This window comes from Rhamphochromis sp. 'chilingali' (assembly GCF_963969265.1).
Source record: "Rhamphochromis sp. 'chilingali' genome assembly, chromosome: 4".
In the NCBI taxonomy this organism is placed as follows: Eukaryota; Metazoa; Chordata; class Actinopteri; order Cichliformes; family Cichlidae; genus Rhamphochromis; species Rhamphochromis sp. 'chilingali'.
This window is the reverse complement of record NC_137948.1, coordinates 6,994,342-7,016,251: the sequence shown is the minus strand read 5'-3', so window position 1 is coordinate 7,016,251 and position 21,910 is coordinate 6,994,342. Positions and strand designations below refer to the sequence as shown.

General features: G+C 40.9%; 1 protein-coding gene across 4 annotated transcripts; it reads left to right on the top strand.

The window, feature by feature from the left end:
- The first annotated feature begins 1,647 nt into the window (after positions 1-1,647).
- Positions 1,648-20,062, top strand: pcdh10a (protocadherin 10a). Of its 4 annotated transcripts, none has more exons than XM_080879585.1 (5): positions 1,648-4,771; positions 6,023-6,081; positions 6,612-6,718; positions 16,018-16,178; positions 18,351-20,062. In XM_080879585.1, exons 1-5 carry the CDS (start codon positions 2,225-2,227, stop codon positions 18,402-18,404), a joined length of 2,928 nt encoding a protein of 975 aa, XP_080735711.1. In that variant the 5' UTR covers positions 1,648-2,224; the 3' UTR covers positions 18,405-20,062. The 4 variants fall into 4 exon arrangements, with proteins under 4 accessions (XP_080735711.1, XP_080735709.1, XP_080735710.1 ...); XM_080879583.1 differs by having other exon boundaries at positions 16,018-16,401; positions 18,351-20,061; XM_080879584.1 differs by lacking the exon at positions 16,018-16,178.
- Positions 20,063-21,910: the final 1,848 nt, after the last annotated feature.

The following is a 21,910-nucleotide window of genomic DNA, read 5'->3' as shown; positions in this document are numbered from 1 at the left end:
TGGTTGTGTTTATGTAGCTTTAGAGAAGGGTGTTGTGTTTGGACATTGGGGGACCTGGTGGTAACGTTTGTGACATGTGTTTTAGCATTTGAGAAAAACTGTAAACGGACAATAAGATATAATGTTGAAGTGGAATGAGCAACAAAAGAGAACATTTCAGTAGAGTTCAGCAATGTAATATGTTGCTTTCCTTCCACGGAACTGGGTGAATGTTCATTTAATTAGAAAATAGCATTAACGGTTCTGTTGGCTCTTCTTTATCAACAGAATTTTTTAAAAGAAAGTGGGCTAACGCAAGGGGGCGACGTTGGTCTGTAACTCCCTGACAGGGACGGAGAGCGCGACTGAGAGAGAGAGCTGGAGAGAGAGGAGATGCAGAGCGCACCGCTCTGCGATTCGACTCCAGTGTCAGCTCGATTCAGTCACACAGCTCCAGCTCAGACATGGGTAGAAATTCATCTAACGTCTCCTCTTTGTTTCTCCTGACTTGTATGGCGAGATGCAGAATCGCGTATCACTCGCTGTTTAATCCACTGCACAATGGGCACGTCGTTTTGCATTACGGCCGATATTGTTTCGCTCCATCTATTACATTTGGAATTAGAGACTTATGCTAATTAGCCTCAATTACGCTCTTTTTCATCTTTTTGTCGTCATCCGCCAAATGGTGTGCAAGTAGTTAGACCCCCACTATTCGTATCTCTCTCAAAACTCCACCATTTGCATTTTTAATATGTGCTTTATGAATTAAATTAGCGCATGACGCAACGTTAACGTTAAGGCCATCATGTGAGGAGGTTAATGATAAAAACTGGAAGATGGGAGAACTAATAGGCTTTAGGCTATTAGCAACACGGTAGGACTAAAGTACAACGCTTCATTTCTCTGAATTAAAGTAAGTCATGTGTGATCCTGCTCTGATGGAACCTTGTATCATACTGATACTCGTCAGGAAATTGCATTGGATATATGTATACTTTATTTAAAATGCTTTATTTTTTCCTCCAATATCCTGTTGAGATGTGTGCATTTCAGAGAGAGAGAGAGAGACGAGAGTGACCACGGCACTTTGGAGTATTGCGTCACTAGCTGTCTTTACTTGCGCAGGCATTTTACATGGTGGTCTTTGGCTGTGAGTATGCTTGGTACAGTCTGACTCATGCTTTGCTATCAGAGCAGCGCTTTAATAGCAAACTGTTGAAATAATTGCGTCAAGGACAGCCACACGAGGGTCATGGCTCTTCATCTAACAAGTTGTGAGATATTTGTTATATTGGAACAAAAAAGGAATCCTCATGATAGTAATACGAATAAGGTTAAAAAAAAACTTTTCAAAAAATCCACTATTTCGACGGAAGCTTCAGTTTTATCTACACAGCCCCGCCAACGCCAACTAGCACCCACTATTATTCAACTTTCTTAATTCACTGGATGTGTAAAACATTTAATTTCCCTGCTACAACTGAGGCTGGGCCTGGAGGAAAGAGGGGAGGAGAGGAGAGGAGCGCAGCGGCACTTAACTGGTTTTGTTATGAGGGTCCGATGTGTTCTCTGGCTGGCGTTGCGGAGCCCCAATCAGGTGCCATCACACCCGCTGTTTGAGAATATCATTGGCTGGTGGGGAAAGGAGCTGTGCGCAAAACCAACCTCGCTGCTCACACTTGCTTTACAGAAGCCGAGCTGTGAACATCATCCGCTTTGAGCGCTTAGGCGCAGTGATTACATCCTCATAGAGAAAGATAGGGAGAAAGTCGTGTTATTCGCCAGGCTTTCTTTAGAAGTTATATTTGTTGCTGATTTCGGTTGTGCATAAATAGGACTTTTTGCGTTCTTTCTCTGCTGGTGTGGAATTTCCTGTTTTGTTTTGTGACTTTTTTTCTGTGAAGAAGGGGCAGTCTGTTCTGTGCAGAGGCTATGAGTTGGCTATGCGTCCTGGCTCCAGCCTGCAATGTTTGCGCTGACGCCAAAACTCACAGACCGGTGCTGAATTGATTAAAACAGAGAAGCTCGGATCAAATGGCTGTGCTTCTCACAGCTGAAACGACACAATGTTCCACTGACCTGAGGCAGAGGAGAGGAATTTCAAAGTCGTGCAGCCTTGTTGCTGTTTATTTCACTGCCCTTTTACGGACAGAGAAAATGGGAAATGCTCATTTCTTGTGAGAAGAGGGAATAACATTTATTTTTTTCCGTTTTGAAGTGCACTTGGACAGAGGCAGAGGAGATGATTTGGTTAATATTCCTGCTCTCCACTCTGGATGGAGCTGCCTCTCAGCTACGCTACACGGTGCCAGAGGAGCAGGAACCGGGCTCTGTGGTTGGGAATATTGCAGAGGATTTGGGGCTGGACATTACCAAACTTTCCGCTCGCCACTTTCAGACTGTGCCTAGTTCACGGACACCTTATCTGGAGGTGAACTTAGAGAACGGTGCGCTCGTGGTGAAGGAAAAAATTGACCGGGAACAAATTTGTAAGCAGACCACCCAGTGCCTATTGCACCTGGAGGTGTTTCTGGAAAATCCATTGGAGCTCTTTCGTGTGGAGATTGAGGTGATGGATATCAACGACAATCCACCCAGATTTCCTGAAACAGACATTTCTGTGGAAATCTCGGAAAGCGCTATTCCCGGGACCCGTTTCCCGGTGGAGAACGCCTTCGACCCTGACGTTGGCACAAACGCGCTCAGTACATATGCCATAACGAATAACAACTATTTTTACCTTGACGTGCAAACACAGAGCGACGGGAACAAGTTTGCGGAGCTGGTATTGGAGAAACCGCTGGACAGAGAGCAGCAGGCAGTGCACCGCTATGTGCTGACGGCTGTGGATGGGGGCATCCCGCAGCGGACCGGGACAGCTCTCTTGGTCGTTAAAGTTCTGGACTCTAACGACAACGCGCCCACGTTTGACCAGTCCGTGTACACGGTTAATCTGCGGGAAAACTCACCCGTGGGCACTCTCGTGATTCAGCTCAATGCTACTGATGTTGATGAGGGACAAAACGGAGAGATCGTTTATTCTTTCAGCAATCATAACACACCGCGGATAAAGGAATTATTCAACATTGATGCCAGAACAGGTAGGATAGAGGTAGCGGGTGAGGTGGACTATGAAGAGAGTGTCACGCACCAGATCTATGTTCAGGCTAAAGATCTGGGAGCTAATGCGGTCCCCGCGCACTGCAAAGTGCTTGTCAAACTCGTGGACGTGAACGACAACACACCAGAGATCGGTTTCAGCACTGTGACTGAATCTGTGAGCGAGCAGGACGCCCCGGGCACCGTGATCGCACTTTTTAGCGTCTCGGACAGGGATTCTGATGAGAATGGACAAATGAGCTGTGAAATTTTAGGGGATGTTCCTTTTAAGCTGAAATCTTCCTTTAAAAACTATTACACCATTGTGACAGACGGACCGCTGGACAGGGAGAACACAGATTCATACACCATAACCGTGGTGGCTAAAGACAAAGGTCAGCCTTCCCTGGCTACCAGCAAGTCAATTAAAGTGCACGTCTCCGACGAGAATGACAACGCGCCCCGATTTACGCAGGCTGTTTATGATGTATATGTGACTGAGAATAACGTGCCCGGTGCTTTCATTCACGCCGTGAGCGCTTTGGACCCCGATGTAGGACAAAATGCTCTTATAACCTACTCCATATTGGAGTGTGACATACAGGGCATGTCCGTGGACACATATGTGTCAATAAATCAGGACACTGGCTACCTTTACGCACTACGCTCTTTTGATTACGAGCAGCTGAAGGAGTTCAGTTTCATGGTCCAGGCTAAGGACTCAGGTGCTCCCGAGCTCTTCTCTAACGCTACTGTAAATGTGATCATAGTTGACCAAAATGACAACGCTCCTACTGTGATAGCCCCTATCGGCAAAAACGGCACAGCCAAAGAGCACCTGCCACGCTCTGCGGAACCAGGCTATCTAGTGACGCGCATTGTGGCCATGGATGCAGATGATGGAGAGAACGCACGCCTGTCATATAGCATCCTACGGGGCAACGAGATGGGAATGTTCCGCATGGACTGGAGGACAGGGGAACTACGAACAGCCCGCAGGATATCTCCCAAACGGGATCCCCAGGGCTACTATGACCTGCTGATCGAAGTGAGGGACCACGGGCAGCCACCTCTGTCCTCCTCTGCCAGTGTGAGTGTAATTTTAGTGGACAGCGTGAATGAAGGCCGCGGTGTCGATCGCGGCTCAGCTTCCAAGACAAAAGAGACCTCCCTTGACCTCACCCTAATTCTCATCATTGCCCTGGGCTCTGTTTCTTTTATCTTCCTACTGGCCATGATCGTGCTGGCCGTGCGCTGCCAAAAGGACAAGAAGCTCAACATATACACGTGCCTGCTTGCTGGTGACTGCTGCCTGTGCTGTGGCTCGTGCTGCAGCAGGCAGGCTCGTGGCCGTAAACAGAAAAAGCTAAGTAAATCCGACATCATGTTAGTTCAGAGCACCAATGTAACGTCAGGAGTCGGGCCCGTGGGGCAGGTGCCCGTGGAGGAGTCTGGTGTAGGCGGCGTAGGAGGGGGGTTCGGCTCCCACCATCACCAAAACCAGAATTCCTACTGCTACCAGGTGTGTCTGACACCGGAATCTGCCAAAACGGATCTGATGTTTCTGAAACCATGCAGCCCCTCTCGCAGCACTGACACAGATCACACCAACCCCTGCGGCGCCATAGTCACTGGTTACAGTGACCAACAGCCGGACATCATATCTAATGGCAGTATCCTGTCTAATGAGGTAAGAGAGGCCTGAATCAGCATTAGCAGTCTCTCTGGGCTACATTTTGAGCTGCATCAAAAGAGCACAAAACCCCAATTTCAACAGTTAACCCAGTTTTTAGGCATGGCAAGCTGTTCTAATGTCAAACTCTCTCAAAAGACTTATAAAGGAATGTGCCATTGGCTGTTGTGCTTAGTGGCCTTTAACCGCTGTCATGCTTAATGGTGATTGGACATGTCAGTTTTTAAATCTGGTAGTCCTTTTTTTTTTTTTTTTTTTTTTTTTTTTGGTAACAGATTGCTGTTAGATCACCCTTTACGTCGTGCGAAGAAGTTGAGTGCGCCAGATATTTTTCTTTACTTGCCAATTTCTTTAGACCACCAAGTTGAAAAACGTGTTTTATTTAATGTTTATTCTTTATTCAGTAAAAACGATTTAATTTGACGCACATATTAACCAGTTCCCACTTAAGGGCCAACAGTGTAATTTGTGAATTTTACAAAAGTATTTTAATAATTAATGAATTTTAGGCTACACGTTGGAGAGTTGTGGAACTTATATTGGTCATTCAAACGAATGTATTTTTTTTAAATTACACAGAAGGGAGTATGTAATCAATAAAGCACTATAATGTGCAAAAAAAAATCGCCCGGAGAGCGTTTCGCTCTGCTGGTTTAGCAACGCCAGAATCTTTCCCTAACAGTGGATCTTTTAAAAAATAAATAAACAAAATACTGCACATGTCCCCAGGAGGTTATAAAGTTTGCGTGGCAAATATAAGAATCTATAAGAAGATATGAGACCAGCGGCTTCAATAGACTTGATGTGCTCAGTCTGTGCGTTCTGCCAGCGGAGCTGTGGAGTTGGGGCTTTTTGTTGATTGCGGTTTGGCTGGACTGGAGCCAGACAGCCAGTCACAGCCTTGCCTTTTCTGTGCGTTAAGTATTCCGTGCACAACCCAGCACGGCAGCACGGTGAACAAAGGTTGTTCAGTTTCAGCATCGCGCGGCTCAATCATTTACGCATTCAATCGCCTCCCTAACCTACTCTCCCCTACTCTCGTCTCCTCTCGCCCACTCACTCACCAAGTGGATGCGCGCACCGTCGGTACCCCGCCTCACATAGCCACAACTTATTCTACACAGTTACACGTTGACATCAAGTGTATCCATATATGTTTTTAAATGCTTCTCTTATTTTGAAACATATGTCTCTCTCCTCTGTTTATTCGGCATCACATGTGACCAATGTTGTCTGTGGGTTTTCTAGACAAAACACCAACGAGCAGAACTCAGCTATCTTGTGGACAGACCCAGACGTGTCAACAGGTAGTGAAAAGCACACATTTAGCGACACATGCACAGACACTGAAACATCTCCAAATCACAGAGCCTAAAGAGCCACACACAATCCACCATCAGAAGACCTGTAACATTCAATATGCCTCATGGAGCCACAACCTATTCATATGTCTATAAAAATGAATATTACAACCATCAGTGTGAATCCCATATATTCTGCATCCTTAATTGTGGCTTTGAGAGGCTACACTGTTCCCAGTGTATCCATAACACTCATCTTCAATTTGGCATCAGTCCCATAACTGACGGAGTAGCGTCTATTAAAGCTGTAATGCTGGATTTCATTACATGCCATGTGTAACATCCAATTTAGACTCTTGATGGCCACCGTGACTATATTAATGTGGTGTTGATTTCTGACTCTCCCATTCCTTCTCCTTTCCCTTTTAATCCTGGCTTCTCTCTTCGTCTCCTGCTTCCCTGTCTCAACCTCTCTCCTTCTGCCCTATTACTATTTTCATACCTCAACTCTCTGCCCTCCCCACTGCCTCTTTTAGTTCGGCATTTCAAGAAGCAGATATTGTTAGCTCCAAAGACAGTGGTCACGGTGACAGCGAACAGGGTGACAGTGACCACGATGCCACAAACCGGGGTCATTCAGCCGGTGAGTTACCCCACATAATTACACCAACATATTAGCCCTCACACACCCTACCCTGATCTGTTTCAATAGTGTGTGTTTGTTATTGTGAATGGGATAAAGCTGAATTGTTGGTGCGGACCGGTGACTTTTAATTTCCTTAATTTGAGAGAGTGCGAAGGCCTAGACTCCGAGGTTGCTTGCTGGCACGAACTGGGCCCCAGAGGTGTTGATTACATTTCACAGCCGGGTGAAAAGGAGGGAAATTTGGGGGGAAATCTCTTCTCTTTCTTCCTTCCTTCCTTGCATTCCGACTTCTCTCGTTTTAAGTCTGCTGCTGTTTCAGCATGAAGTGGTGCTGAAAGGACAGTAAATGGCACTAAGGCAGTGTGAGGCCTATAGTGCTTTGGTGGCACAAATCAATATCCTCACTGAAGTGAAATGAAAGGCATTAAAGCTAAATTGATATAATGAGAAGCATTTCAATCAGCATTACACTTGGGGTGTTGTAGTACCTTTGATGTATAGATTCTGCTTATCAAAAAATATTAGTACCTTTTGCATTTTTTTTTGTAGCTTTTGCAGCTAAAATAAAGGTAAAATATCAGGATTAGGTAACATTTCCCCACCTACACTCATATTTCAGGTCTGTTTACTCACTCATTTCTCTTTTACACTTTAAAACAATGCAGATTTCTTTAGACATGTCTTTGGGTCTTATCATAAGGCTAGCCTTGTTCTATCTAAAATTCTATTAGGTTTTTACCTGTTTATTGATCAAAGTGGAGTCAGGCAAAAAGTGGAGCAATACAAAATCTCATTTCATATTGAACTGCCCTTTCCTTCTGAGGGATTGTTCCACACGACGCGTGTAAGACCCCTGTCTAGACGGGAGCCAGCCAAATATCATATCAATGCTGAGAATACAAATAGAAAAGATCAGATAGGTGTTGTAGGATAGTGAATGGTCCCTCATTAGGCTCTCCTGTGTTTGACATTGTTAATGAACGAAGCCAAAATAGAGAGCCAGTATGCAGCAGTGGTAGTGTCACTCTCTGCCCTCGCTCATGAAACAGGCTGGGAAGGTCAAACTGTGCGAGACTGAACTACAGAATTGGAAGAAATCCAAAACTCCCTTATTTTTTAATCAGAAAAAACCCTTGTGAAATGATTAATGGGTTTGCTTAAACATACACCTCTTGTTGGAATGCATGTAGCATTTCGCTGTTATTCAAGAATTTTGCCCAATGTTAACCAGCAGATCAGATTAAAAAAAAAAAAAAAAAAGACAACAAGGAACATTGGATGTATAAGTATGTGATATATGTCTCAAGATATCAGAAAGGAATAAGTCCTAACATGATCCTGGACAAGTCTGAGACTGTACTTTATCACTTATTTTATGTGGAAAATTGTCTTGAATTCCTTTGTGACGATTTGCTAGTATAGTTACAGACCTACATTTTTGAATCGGTAACATGTTTCTTCAGCTTTATTTGGCTCCTAGAAACCTCATTTGGCACTGGTCTGGGAGTGTACACAGTTGGTGCTGTACTCTGTATTTCATACCAGGAAACCAACATTTGGTCCGCATGTTGGATTTAGAAGGGAACAGCTTAACACTCCATGGGAGGTAATATCACACGACTGGTATTTTGGAAAGAGGGACATTTGAGTTTCTCAGACTTCTGTAAACAAAACCAGATGGAGTGTGTGTCTGTGTAGGTGTAAAGGTATACCATTGTCTGATTTAATATGTAGGTGTATACATGATACCTGTATTGAATCTGCTTGTGTGTGTGCTGTGTAGAACACAAGGCTCAGTGATGATGTCTGTATTGAAACGGCTTTCTCCTTTGAGATGGTGCTGTGTGAAGCTTAAATGAGATTCAGTTTAAGAGGAAAGCAGTTGGCACTTTGCCATATATATATATATTTTCTCTATATAGGTGTACATACTGCTCATTTGTGTCTCTGTTTTTCTCTGTGTTACTTAATAATATACAGGGACAGGAATGCTGTTGGTTGTCTTATGTGGATTGCGAGCTTCTGTAAGTTTAGTTGTGTTATTATGTGCTGTTTCCTGTATGAGTTTTGTGTTTAGTGCGAGTAGAAAGCCAGACTGCCAAAGCCTGAGCCATGATGACTTTGTACTGACCTGATGTACTTTTATGTGTTTCTTGAGAACCTGTGTTCACAACCATATGTTTGGCTGTGAACACACACACACACACACACACACACACACACACACACACACACACACACACACACACACACACACACACACACACACACACACACACACACAAATATGCATATATATTTGTGTGTTTGACATGACTATGCCTAGATAACACTTCATATGCTTGTGTTCTGTGTGTGCATGCGTTTGCCTGACACACACATATTCTTTTCTTGGGTTTGTGGCAGGGTCTCATCCTTCATTCTGTCTCCCCCACACGTTGGCTCTCCGCAACACTCGGCTGATCAGTAATTCATTTCTAGATCCTTTGCATAGCAATTATCAAAGGAGGGTTAGAGGCAAGGTTTCCTCATGGGATCGCACAGCACACTCTCCTTTTTTGTGCACCTCAGAATATTTCAAATCAAGGGAAAACCATTTCCAGTTGGCATATCATCAACTACACCTGCCTTAGCTTTCCGCTCGGCCGCTCGGCTGACACTTTAGAAAATAAGTCTCCTGACGTGGTTTTAAATCAAAAGGACACTGCCTGTGAGCCACCAGATACCTTTAAAAAGTGGGCAAATGGCTTTTTCTCAAAGCAGCGTGTCTGCAGTGAGGCACTGGTTCATCAACAGCTGAAGCACTATTGACTGACTGCCACACCTTTTATAGCCCAAGACTTCTTTTTCCCAAATTATACACTGCTCTCCCATCATCTAAATTGGAGGTGACAACAGGAGTGAGTGAACGTAAGAAAAAAAGGTGACACTTAAGAGAGGATAAAATATTCATCAGGAAAAAAAATTGGCTTCACAGAAACATTCGATCAGCTGTGGAAGACTGCGTGACGGGTGGGAGACTGGAAATGATCATTATCATGACGTTTGTTATGGTGAGAACAACAGCCGTGACAAATGAGACAATTAAATCACTGTGGCAACGGTGTATTAGATGGCTGATTATGAATTAGTGGCGGCCACAGTGTTGCAGTTTCCCATGTCAGTAAGCTGTCAGAGGAATTTAGCACACAGTGTTTTGATACCACCTTCTCTCATTGTCCCAGACACTAAAGGGCAAATGGTTTGCATAGAAATATAGATTTATGCCAAAAGAATGTCATAAACAAACAAATGCAATCTGTGAGATGATTAAGAGAACATCTCAAGTTTTCGTTTAAAAGCTTGCATAAAGGAAACTCGAACGAAAAGGAGTTGAGGGGAAGAAAATACACAAATGCATTCGGAAGACATTTCCTTTGCTTAGGTGAAAATGACAAACAAAAGGCAAACAGTCATAACCGAAAAGCTTTCACTCATGAAAACCTTTTCAAGTCCGTAGTTAAAATAGTAACACCAGACAAAGGCTGCAACTAACAATTATTGTGTCATCAGTTGGCTGTGCATCATGTTTTTCATCATTTATTTAGTTTAATTTCTGACTGAAATCATTTCAAAGCTCTAAATGGTTTAATGCCTAAAAATATTGTTACATAATTGCTTGTTTGTCTTGACCACCAGTCCAAAGGATATGTAGTTTACTATCGTATAAAACAAGCAACAACACTGGAATCAGCAAATGTTTAGCAATTTTTTGCTTAAAATCACTGCTCTTAAGGAACGGCTATTTTAACAAGAAACAATGACAGCAGAATACTTTCGTAAATGTGCAACCTCTGAACGAAGATGGCATGATGGAAGTTTGGTGAACTCATTGTGTAGATCCACACTTATTGCCTTTGAATTGGAAGAATTTGAAAAGAGCTCGCTGCAAAATCTTCTGCAGGAAACAGAATGAAAAAAATAAACATTTTCTCATTAAAAAATTACTTTGCATTCTACCTGAAATAGGCAGACATGGCATCTCTTCTACTAACACGACTCATTTGTTGAATTCAAAAATAGTCAATACAAATCAGAGCAGAGAAAGATAAAAGAGAATTCTGGCAATCAGTTTGATTAACTAATTGACGAGATTGCTCAGATTCCTGCAAGATGTCTTTCTTATCTCTGTGGAAGCACTTAAACAGTTTCCATTTTGAATGACCTCTTTGTAACATGGCTAAGGTAGATGGAAGAGGATTCTCTGTGTGAAAAAGAAACCACAATAGGAACATGTCCTGCAGTGATTACTAATACACTCAAACAACTTTAGCACCTTGATGAATACCCTCTTCAGTATAAATAGGGTATAGCTTTTGAATAAACTGAATGTTTCCTCACATGAGGCCTTGAAAATTTCGAAGTAAAAGGTAAGGCCGTAAGACTATTTGCAAACTCTGGGGGAGTCATAAACATGCTTTGGCCATTTTCTCTCCAGAAAATGAATGTCACTGAACATCTGGTCTAGCTTGCCTGAATAAACCTATTAAAAAAAGAGTAGGACGTCACGATACATAGATTAGGTAAAATATTAGAAACAACAGTCTCTGAGTGCAATTTTATAATAACATCTGAAGGCCAGAAATAAGAAAAGAAAAGCTAAGTAGTAATAAATCAAAATTTTGTAGAACGATGCTGTCAGAAGTTCTTTTGTCAAAGAACTGTACACTGTAATTCTTGGCATTCAACAAAGGTCCAAATCATACAAACTGTCCCTTTGCACTTAATCAAGCAGTGACTGTTACAGGAGGGGCCATCTTGGCTCTCCATCCCAGCGTAGTTGCTGCCTAACAAACATTGAAAATGGTAGCTAGGAACATTCTTTTCTGTCTGTCATTACGTCTAGAATTGTGAGAGCCATCTTGTTCTGTTTTAGCCCTGGGAGGTCTCTGGTTTACTCATCACAGCCTCTCTGGCCAACTCATGTAAGGAAGCTCTGCTACTCCCCTGCCGTACGCTGCTGCTGTCCAAATATTGATGTTTTGTGTCTGTATTCTCTCTGGAGCAGTGGAGGACAAGATGAAAAACAGAGGTATGGATAGAAGACACCCTCCACCTGGGGGAACAGGAGTGCTCTTTTTTTAAGGGTGGAGAAAACAAAATAAGGAGAGAAAAAGCAACAGGCAAGGAGAGGAAAGAAGGAGAATTACATGTGACAGAAAATAATGAGAGACAGAGGACGAAAGGAAAGAAACTCATAGGGACTAATAGAGAATGAGAGACTGCAAATCTAAGTGTAAACCCACAAAATGAATTCAAACTAGAGGCTCGTGTTTTCCTGAGAAATTGTTTTCCTTCATTTCCCTGCTCGCTGTTGCTGGATGTATGTCAGACAGCGCAATTAGTCAAATCACACCAACAAGGGATTTCAGAAACATGCAGAGTTGTAATGGGGGGGAAAAGGAAAAGAAAAAAGAACAGAAGTGCTGATTGCTTATTAGCAAGTAGATCAGGTTTTTATTGTGTAGCATCGTTTACATTGTCTCCTGCATGTGCATGTGAGAGTGCGTATGTGTGTTCTTCCTGCCTGATGAGGTCACAATGAGAGATAGGGCTGCTGGCAGGGCCTGTCATTGCCAGTCACTGTTTTGGTTGTTGTTTTTCTTCCTGCCTGAGGAGGAAAAGGTGCTTCACGGGGATCAACAGCTACTTGGTGTCATGTATGCATGCCCTGTCTGTTTGCTCGTGTAAATTTACATATCTCTGTATTAATGGAGTATTTCAAGCATGTATGTGTGTTTGCAAACATATATGTTCACGTTGTCAGTTTTTCAAGAGTGAGTTGGCAGGCAAAAAATCACTGAGCATTTCGGAAGCTGTAACACGACTTTCAGCCTGATATATGGTAAACAGTGCAGAGCAGACTATATTTTTACATCCTCTCCAGAGTACAGTGCGAACTGAGAAATGAGAAATACGGAACAAACAAACCTTTTCTCTTATAATCCTTCAGTATTAACTTTTTATTGGTATGCAGGTGTGGGTACCATGTGGTTTCTGCCAAATATATGTCTGGTTTACGCACCTGTGCTTCAGTCTTCCTGCTCGTTTGTTTATACATTTAAGAATGTATATATGTATGCATTATGACACCCAATTTCTTTATCCACACAATACCTCAGAAATGACAGGAAGTGGCCTGAGGTCAACGCCCTTCACGTGTGAGAAGAGACATTTCTGAATAGTCCACCAAAAGGTTAAAGGGCAAATATAAAAGTGGGAATTAACAGAAATACCATAATTTATATGCACCCAGCCTTTAAAGACACCATAAATATACATTAGTTCTTGGGGTGAATTGGAGGGTAAATTGAAGTAAACGCCACTCAAAAATGGAATCAGCATTACAAATATCTCCTGGAGCAGCTTTTCCTGGACTAGTCCTGATGGAATTGAGAGATTTTTCATTTTCTTCTCCATCGGATCGGTTTGTGCTGCCACTGAGCCACATCCCTTCTATGATAAAAAACAAATGCACCCTTTGGCAGCAAAAACCTGTGACTTGTGCTTACTCATGGGGCAATCAAACCAGACAGTGTATACAAACTAAAAACATATCTCATGACTTTAAATCTTTCGTAACCAAACAAAATATGTAAGGTAAAATACTAAACAAAGAACTTGTCAGCTCTAACACATATCTATTTTAAACTATTTAAACTCAGATAAGGCAGCTGCTCCACACAGCCTTGAATAATTAGAATTAGAAAAGTGGCATCTGAATGAATGTTTAAAAAATATTTGTGAAATAGGGTTGAAGCACATAAAAGCTAATGTTTAATTGGACATTTGTAACGCTGTTTCTGGTAAATCAAAGCCAGCCTCCAACTCAGCCCACCTCTCTCTAGCCCTTTTCCCATCTCCATCTGTAAGGTTTGGGTCTCCCTTGTCTTTTCTGGCCATTGCTCTTTCCATCTGTGATTGCCCAGGTTTCCCCTCTCGTTCCTTATGGTTCCTGCAGTCTTGCCGTTTCACCCGCCTGCTGTCTCTTTTTCTGAAATCTGTGAGTCCCCCCAGTCTGTTTGGCCCTTGTTGTCTCTAGCTCTCTGGTCACTGCACAGTCTTGTGCCTCTCTCGCTCCCCATGAGGCATGAATTAGCAAGATTAGATCCACACGACGCGCACAAATAGAAGGAAATGGGATCTGTTGTAGTGGTAGTTCTGACAATATAAAGACTGATATTGCTGTGTTATTTACATGTGCAGTGGTCAATATTTACTATTAAAATAACTGGCGATGTATAACACAACAGAGTCAAAACTACAATAATGTTTTTGTTGTATGTTTAATAATTTGCATCGAATTAGATTTAATTAATTTTAAGGTTATTTCGAAATACGTAACCGTTTACTGGCTGTTCTCATCTCATCATTTTTTAGCCTTTTTCCCCGTCTTCAGTATTTTCAAGGATTACCTTAGTTGCAGTTCAATAAATAAATACATAAATAAATAAATGCATCCATAAACAGTGAAACCAGTTATCCCACTTAATATAAAAATGATAGACAAAAAAACCCTACCTAAATCTCAGCTTTATTATTAATGCATTAAGCCTACATAATACTTTCCAGATGATGAAAGATACTGTATTCTGTCTCCACAACAAGGGATTCAGCTTTATTGCATTATTTGTGCACTTAAGATTTAGTCTAGCATTGTTCAGAAGAACATTAACTAGAACTACAATTAATTTATTTTAATTTGATAAACATGAGAAGGAGGTACAAGTGCTTTTTTGCCTTGACTAACATCTGCAAGTATGCATATAGCCTGCGAGGTCACCAAAATAAGTTCAGAAAGTGCAGGTTGTACCTTTTGTTGCTGATGATTGCTCAGATCATTATATTGAACACATGGAAACAGGGCAACTTCATTTTGTTTATTTATTTATTTATTTGTAAATTGTCATGATACTGAAATATAACAAACAGCAGAGCAGTTGCAATCTACCAGACAGAACAAACAAAACTTAACTAACAATATGAACCTTATGGATACTTTCTTCTGTACTCAGTTCTCGTCTTTTAGAAAAGAATGTATAGGTTCAAATGATCTGTAATCCATGACAGGTTGTGGAAATGGCAGAAAAAAACATGCTCTGTAGATGGCAGATAATATTAACACATTTATTCGTTGACATGACTGCACTGATCACTACTGACTATACAGACTCTCCCACACACCCCTACCCTCTCAAAAAATATGAAAAGAGTCTAGCTTCTCTGCTTTTTCTCTAACATTATTTTGTTTGTGTGTGTACATGTGTAGTGTTAGTAATGGAGCAATAGAGACACTATCAGTTGAATGGATCAGTAGAATAGATCTGAAACCCACTCAGCCACAGGGAATTATCGCCCACTTTCTTTCCCTTGCTCTTTTTTTCCCTTTCCTTATGAAACAGATCTCTTTCCTCTTCTCACCCAAAACCGATCATCTCCTGCTTCTATCGCGTCATTTGAAGGCTTTCCTAAACCATCCAGATTTCACTGGAGAGCCAGGAAAACTACAATCCACTATGCACATGAGCACACACACACTCTGACACAGAGACAGTTTAATTAACACAACTGGTACTTCCTTCATGCTTGGGGTTTATGCGTGAGTGTGTTTGACATTCTATTATATCATTTCAGATGTTGATTTGATCTTTTTTATGTGGTCTTTTGTTTTTGGCAGAAGCTGTGTGCCAATTACACACTTTGTCGGTTGGTATAGGGATGATTGACATTAGAGTGTGGTTATGTAGCCAGTGACTATTTTGTTGGTTTTGTGGCATATTTCTTAACATAATTATCGTTTTTTGTGTACAGACGAAGGAATATAGATTCGCATTTTGTCTCCTGGTGTTTCAAAATCAATTGTGAGACTGAGGATGTTGATGTCGGGGGGTGGGGGGGTTGAAATGTTTTCTCAACACCACATCACTTTGATTGCACATTTCATTCGGAATGAATGGGGTGAGGAAGAAAACAAACAATTCGCTTCATCAATGTTGGCCTTGTCTCTTTGATGAATAGCTTTTGCAGCACTTTTTCTGCTTGCGACATTGGCAAATGATTGCTAACTTGTGTTCTCTCTTCTTCTTTCACTCATCTCTCCCTCCATCTCCCCTTTCCACTCCAAATATTTATACTGCTTCTTTTATCATGACCCCATTCCTTTTTTCTTACTTATTGTCCTCCATCAACATTTCTGGCTTTCCATTTGTGCTTTCTTCATTTGCACTTGGCATCCTCTCTCTGAATACTCTCTATAGGCACTGACCTGTTCTCCAACTGTACAGAAGAGTGCAAGGCCCTGGGTCACTCTGACCGCTGCTGGATGCCATCCTTTGTGCCATCAGATGGGCGTCAGGGGCCGGACTACCGTAGCAATCTGCATGTCCCCGGCATGGATGCCACACTGCCCGACACTGAGGTACCCTCCTCTGTCAACCTCTCCGACCAACTCACCATGACCTCGTCCACTGCCTCGTCCAACGATAGGTCATTCTCCACCTTTGGCAAGGACGGCCAAAGGTCACAGTCACACCACAGCCTTCACCATCATCTCCATCAGCAGCAACAGCAGTACAGCTCCAGCACGCTAGAGAGGAAAGAGTATGATAGGGGGACCCTACCATACAAACCCACCTTTCTCTGTGAGTATCAGTATGAAAGGTCCCTGGGACCCTATGACTTTGGTCTGGTCCAGTACAGATACTAAAGGAGGGGACAATGAATCTGCCTCTTGATTCTGATCTGGACTTTTTTAATGATGTTCATCAACTTTTATTTCTTCTTTTATTAAGGAGTTTAAAATTACGGCTTTATCTTTTGTTATATCGTTCTGTTAAGTTTTTTGATTTTGTTTTTTTTTTTGTAAATTATCATTAATTTTATCAATTGTAAAATGTAAACTATTTCTAACTGTCCTTCTCCAAAAGACACTTAAATTTTTAATCAACCTCACCCTAACCCTAAATGCTGCTTGTAATTATGTGACTTATTCTAAAGTAATAATAAAAAAATGAATTGGACTTGTGTTAATTTGCTGTTGCCCCTTTCTTTTTCCTTTTTTCCAAATTCTCCCCTCAAAATCCTTTTTATCTGATGCTCATATAAGTAAAGGTTGTCAAAATAAGCACACGTCATGTTTCCACATATCTACATTGTGTGATTGGAGCATGCAAAGAGAAAACAAAAGACAGATCATCTCATGATGTAGAGGACATCTTTTTCCATTTGCTCAACATTGGTTTTGCTCGAGCATGATGACTTCCTTACTGAATAGCTCAAAAGGTGAAACACAACCCACGCTGCTGCTTCTTCTTCACAAGGACTGAAGTCCATTTTGTTCTACAAAGGAACTGTTGAGTATCTATACTTGCTTGCTTGTGGATCAATACATGACATAAATAAGAGTGGGTGAGATGGGCTGTCAACAATGAGGTCAAAATATTTCAGTTGGCAATGTCACGTACACAAGTTTTCTGCAAGAAGGCAGGAAACTATTGCAGTATAAAGTAAGTTTAATTTGGCAAAAGCAACATATTGATAATCACTGAACCACTAAAATTGAGACTTCAGTTTCCAGTTTGCATTTCTAAGGAAAGCAAGGGGAAAAAAAGGATGGCTGGACACTTCTTAGCACCTTCAATTGCTTTCCAGGCTCCCACATTACATGAATATTCTATTAGCTCTAAGAGTAGAGAATGGATTTGATATACACATTCAGTAGAGAAGTCATTTCCAGTCAAGTCACCATCATGTTAACCACCACCCTCCATGATACTGCATGCTGACTGTGGGCTGTCTCTCAGGTAAACGATGAGCACCATAACCTGCTTTTTTCTTGTTTGTGACTTAACAGAGGCAAGCAATCTTCTTCTTGCACATCAGGTCTGTGTGAAAAATAATTGGTATTTAGCCTTTAGGTGCTAGAGCTTGTTTTGCTCCAAATATAGCTGCCTGTGTGTCTGCTCATCTCGTCTGCCTTGCAGGGTTAGGATAAATGTGCTCCATATTCGCTCAGTCCAAAACTCACAACTTTATTTTATTTCAATTTACTTTTTTGATGTTACCTCCATTTTTTCTTATCAGTTGAAATAAATGGACCCGCTGTGCCACAGCAAAGGTTTTGCTGTTCATCATTCTGTAAGAAAATAGGCTATCAGAATAGTCCCAGAAGCTGAGACTTTATTAAACAATAGGCAATATATTCTACTTTTAAAAATAGCATCTTATGCTGCTATGGCAATACTCTGATCACCAGGGTTGTCTTGATAAAGTATTTATAAATGTTTAATGATCCATTTATAGATAATTAATGAATCAATTAGTGCTCTGTGTATTTTCTACGCATGCATCATGTAGCCACCAAATTTTGGAGCATTTATCTTCACTGATAGACATGTTTTTACCCAATTCCCAAATTAGTTTTACAATTATGCTGTGAGAACCAGCCTCTAGGGTGTATAAATAACTTCACAGAGAGTCCTTTGTGGCACGTATCCTTCAAGAGATAGTATTTCGAGCCGCCTGTGTCACTAAAAAGCCTCGAGGGAAAGGGTGTCATTTGTCTTAACGAGTGTGTTCTCTGTCTTTTCAGCCCGCAAAAGGATTTGCTAGCTCATTCCATGTGGATCTGTCGGAGACAGCGTGAATTCCTTTACTAGACCACCAACACTGATGCTGGAGACAGCGAAATAAAACTAAACAAACGGCAACCTGGACAACAGCAACCTTGGTTAAACTTCATTATCTTGGGTGGCGAACTGTAACGAAGCCTTGGCTGTGTCTGCTGAGGGAGGAAAGGAGAAATAAAAACTGAGTAGCTGTAAACCTCTAGATATCAAAAGAGCAATCCAAGGCCTTATTTCTCTCAGCAGGACTGAGACCGGGGCCGAAACTCTTGACCATGTGAAAATTACAATGTCATCAGCAGACAGAGGAAAGGAACTGAAACAAACAGAGGAATACAAATCATGTGTGATGATGAGGGAACGGTTAAGTCAAGAAGGTGTTTTTGTTGACTGAAGAGTTAGCCTCTAGAAATTTGTGTGTGCCTGTTTACATAAAGAAAAAAAACAAAAGAAAAAAAAACAAATGTTTCTGTACAAACTTCAACCAACGTCACACGGAACCCTTTAGCTATTTCTATGGTCACCACTAAGCCAGCTGTACAGAGACTGTGTTGCGGGAAGGAGACAAACTGCCAGAGTGAAAGTGAGAGACAATTAGAGGAGAGAGAGAGAGAGAGAGAGCAGATGTTGTACAGGTATGAAAAAAAATCATGGTAAAGAGGGGCAAGCAGAGAAAATGTGAAGTATTATAAATTCTGTATCTCTGGTTTTTAACTTGACTGTCTTTATATAACTTCTCTTTTTTGTTTCTGTTGTTCTTTCTGTGTGGTTAAAGTGTGCAAACTCTAAAATATTCCAACTTGCAATTACAGACAGGAACATGTGGTCTAGCGCTGAGTTCAATCATCTTTCCAGATAAGCCACTTCAGGAAGGAGCTCTGAACAAAAGTACTGCGTAGAAAAAGAAGCTCATTAGCCTCATGTTCAGTTTATCTATATAAAAAAAACCACACACACGTACACACACGCACACACGCACACACATACACACACAAATGAATGTTCTCATTTATGAAGTAGTAACAGTTCTGATGTTCCTTCCTGAGCTGACTGACTGCAGAGAAAGTAAAATTTCCTTTGATGAGGGTGTGGTTCCCTTGATGCCATTGGCCTATACATAAACAATCAGACACATTCAGTGGTTTTTATCATGTGTGCAAAGTGTTTACTGTGCTATTTTAAAAGCTTATAAATGAATATAAATCTATATATATAACTATATATATATATACGCATACAATATACTTTTTTCTGAAAACTGTGTAACCATTGGTTAGTTTCTACACCTCATATCGTCATTCAATCTAATAAAACCAAGTGCTACAAAATCAAGATGATTAAAGTGAAGGGAGAGTGCTTCAGAAAACCCCTTCACATGAACCAAGAATTAAGTTGATCTTATTTGATTGTTACTTTTCACCACTTACAGGTGCTGGGCCTTGCTGTGTGTAGCAAAGAACCAGTTGAGTTGTTTTGGCCTGTTGTGTATTTTTACTAACAGAACATTTGATCATGTACAGGACAGAGGGCTATCACTGCAAGATATTGAAGGGTTTTGCAATCATACAGGGAAGGCATACACAAATACAGTACATATGAACATCAAAGATGGTGAGGCGCAAAGAATTGCACACACATATACATACACAGACCAAGTGGTGATAAATAAACAGTGTCATTGAAGTTATTTAAAGTGTGTTTTGTTGCATTCATAAATCAGTTAATGTTTACTCAGTTCACCATATCAGTTTAGTTATGGGTGTGCTAACATTTGCTAATTACCCCAAAAAAAGTCTGGCTGAGCTGATGGGAATGCCACAGGTTTTTTACAAGTTGATTTGAAGATGGTGCTGATGAAAAATTAGAGAGCTGCCAAATTCACTGTGCATGTTTGCAGCAGATTTTGTGACAATCTACCCAACAGTCAGAGACATTTAAAAGATTACACAGGTGTCATTAGGATTTCTCCTCTGGGGGATAGTATTGTCTGAATCAAATCCAGGCATAATGAAAGTTGGAAGGATTCAAAGGAAGAGTGCCTCTACCAAATCACACAACAGTGTAGTTGTTGAGATATTTCAGCTTATAAAACTGGCAAAGTCACTCTCATACTTAATAAACCGTAGTCTAGTGTCACTGATATGGTTAAAACCACATTATAAACATTAACAGTAGCGCTTTTATATTTTTATGAAGAATTTTTTTTTTTTTGGTGAACCTGTGAACCATTTGTTCCGCTAAGGCAACGAAACAATTTATAACTTCAAATCTTCACAGCCCACTTCAACTGCTTTGGTGTTGTTTTAAGCACATGGTTTTTCGTTTTAAAAAATGCATAGCTCTATCCCAAAAGATGTCTTGGATTTTCAAGAAGTAATCACCATGGTTTTGCTCTACTTTCCCCATTCCCTGACCTCAATAGCTTTTCATAAAAAAAAAATAAAAAATCCCTATCCCACCCTTTCACTCCAGTGTGATCTTCACATGGCCTGGCACAAGTTCACAGACACATGAAGAAAAAGAAGAAGAGAAGAAGAGGAGCACTGGAGTCTGAAATCATGAGGGAAACAGCAGTCCCTCACTTGACGTCCTAAAAACAGAGATGATCTGTTTGTGTCTATCACAAGATAGCCCTCATCAAAGAGCAGGGATACATGTGACCAGAGTATGTGACTAATCTGGTGGTTGCCTTCATGAATGAATTGCCTTTGGGGTACTGATCTCACCCAGAAACAATCCAGGGTATGTTTATTTATGAGACTGGAAAATTAGAGGAAAAGGAATGAGAAAAAAAAGAGGTCACAGCTTGGATTAGTCTTAATATGGTAAAATAGGGTAATACGTTGGTATCAACAAGTTTTGGGTTTTTTTTTTTTGTTTTTAATCACGGTTTCTCTCCTGTTAACATTGTCCCCAAAATATTCTCATGAGAAATTTGGGTTAACATTATCCCATTAATTTTGAAAGAACTGAAATGGCAAAACTTAAAATTTGTGAGCATTAAAATCTATTGTTTAATATGGTTACTACTGACATCTTCTGACCTTGAAACAATTTCAAGTACGGCATGAATATTTTTCCCTGTAATTACCTCATTATGAAAATTTGATCTGAAAATTATCATCATGCAATCATGCAATTATCATTGCCCCACCATTACCCTGTTGTAACCAAAAAATTGGGGGCATTACCTTTATAAGTCCAAAATCTAAATTTGATAGATATGGGATCATACGTAACAGAACCATTTTTAATGCTACATTCTAAACAGATATGCGTGTCATTGGTAAAGAATTTGAGGTATCATTTTGAATCACTTAAGAAAGTAATCCAATTTAATTTGTAAATAACCCAAAGGCTTGAGTCTTTTGTGTTTCTTGACTAGGTTCAGGCTACTGTTTATAGCTGTTACAAATGGCTCTGTCAAGGACAGAAAGAAGCTGTTTTCACAGCTCTGATGACTTCACCAATCATTGCATTAAGTGTTATTGGACTGTCTGATGGTTAACTGTTTAAAAAAAGAAAA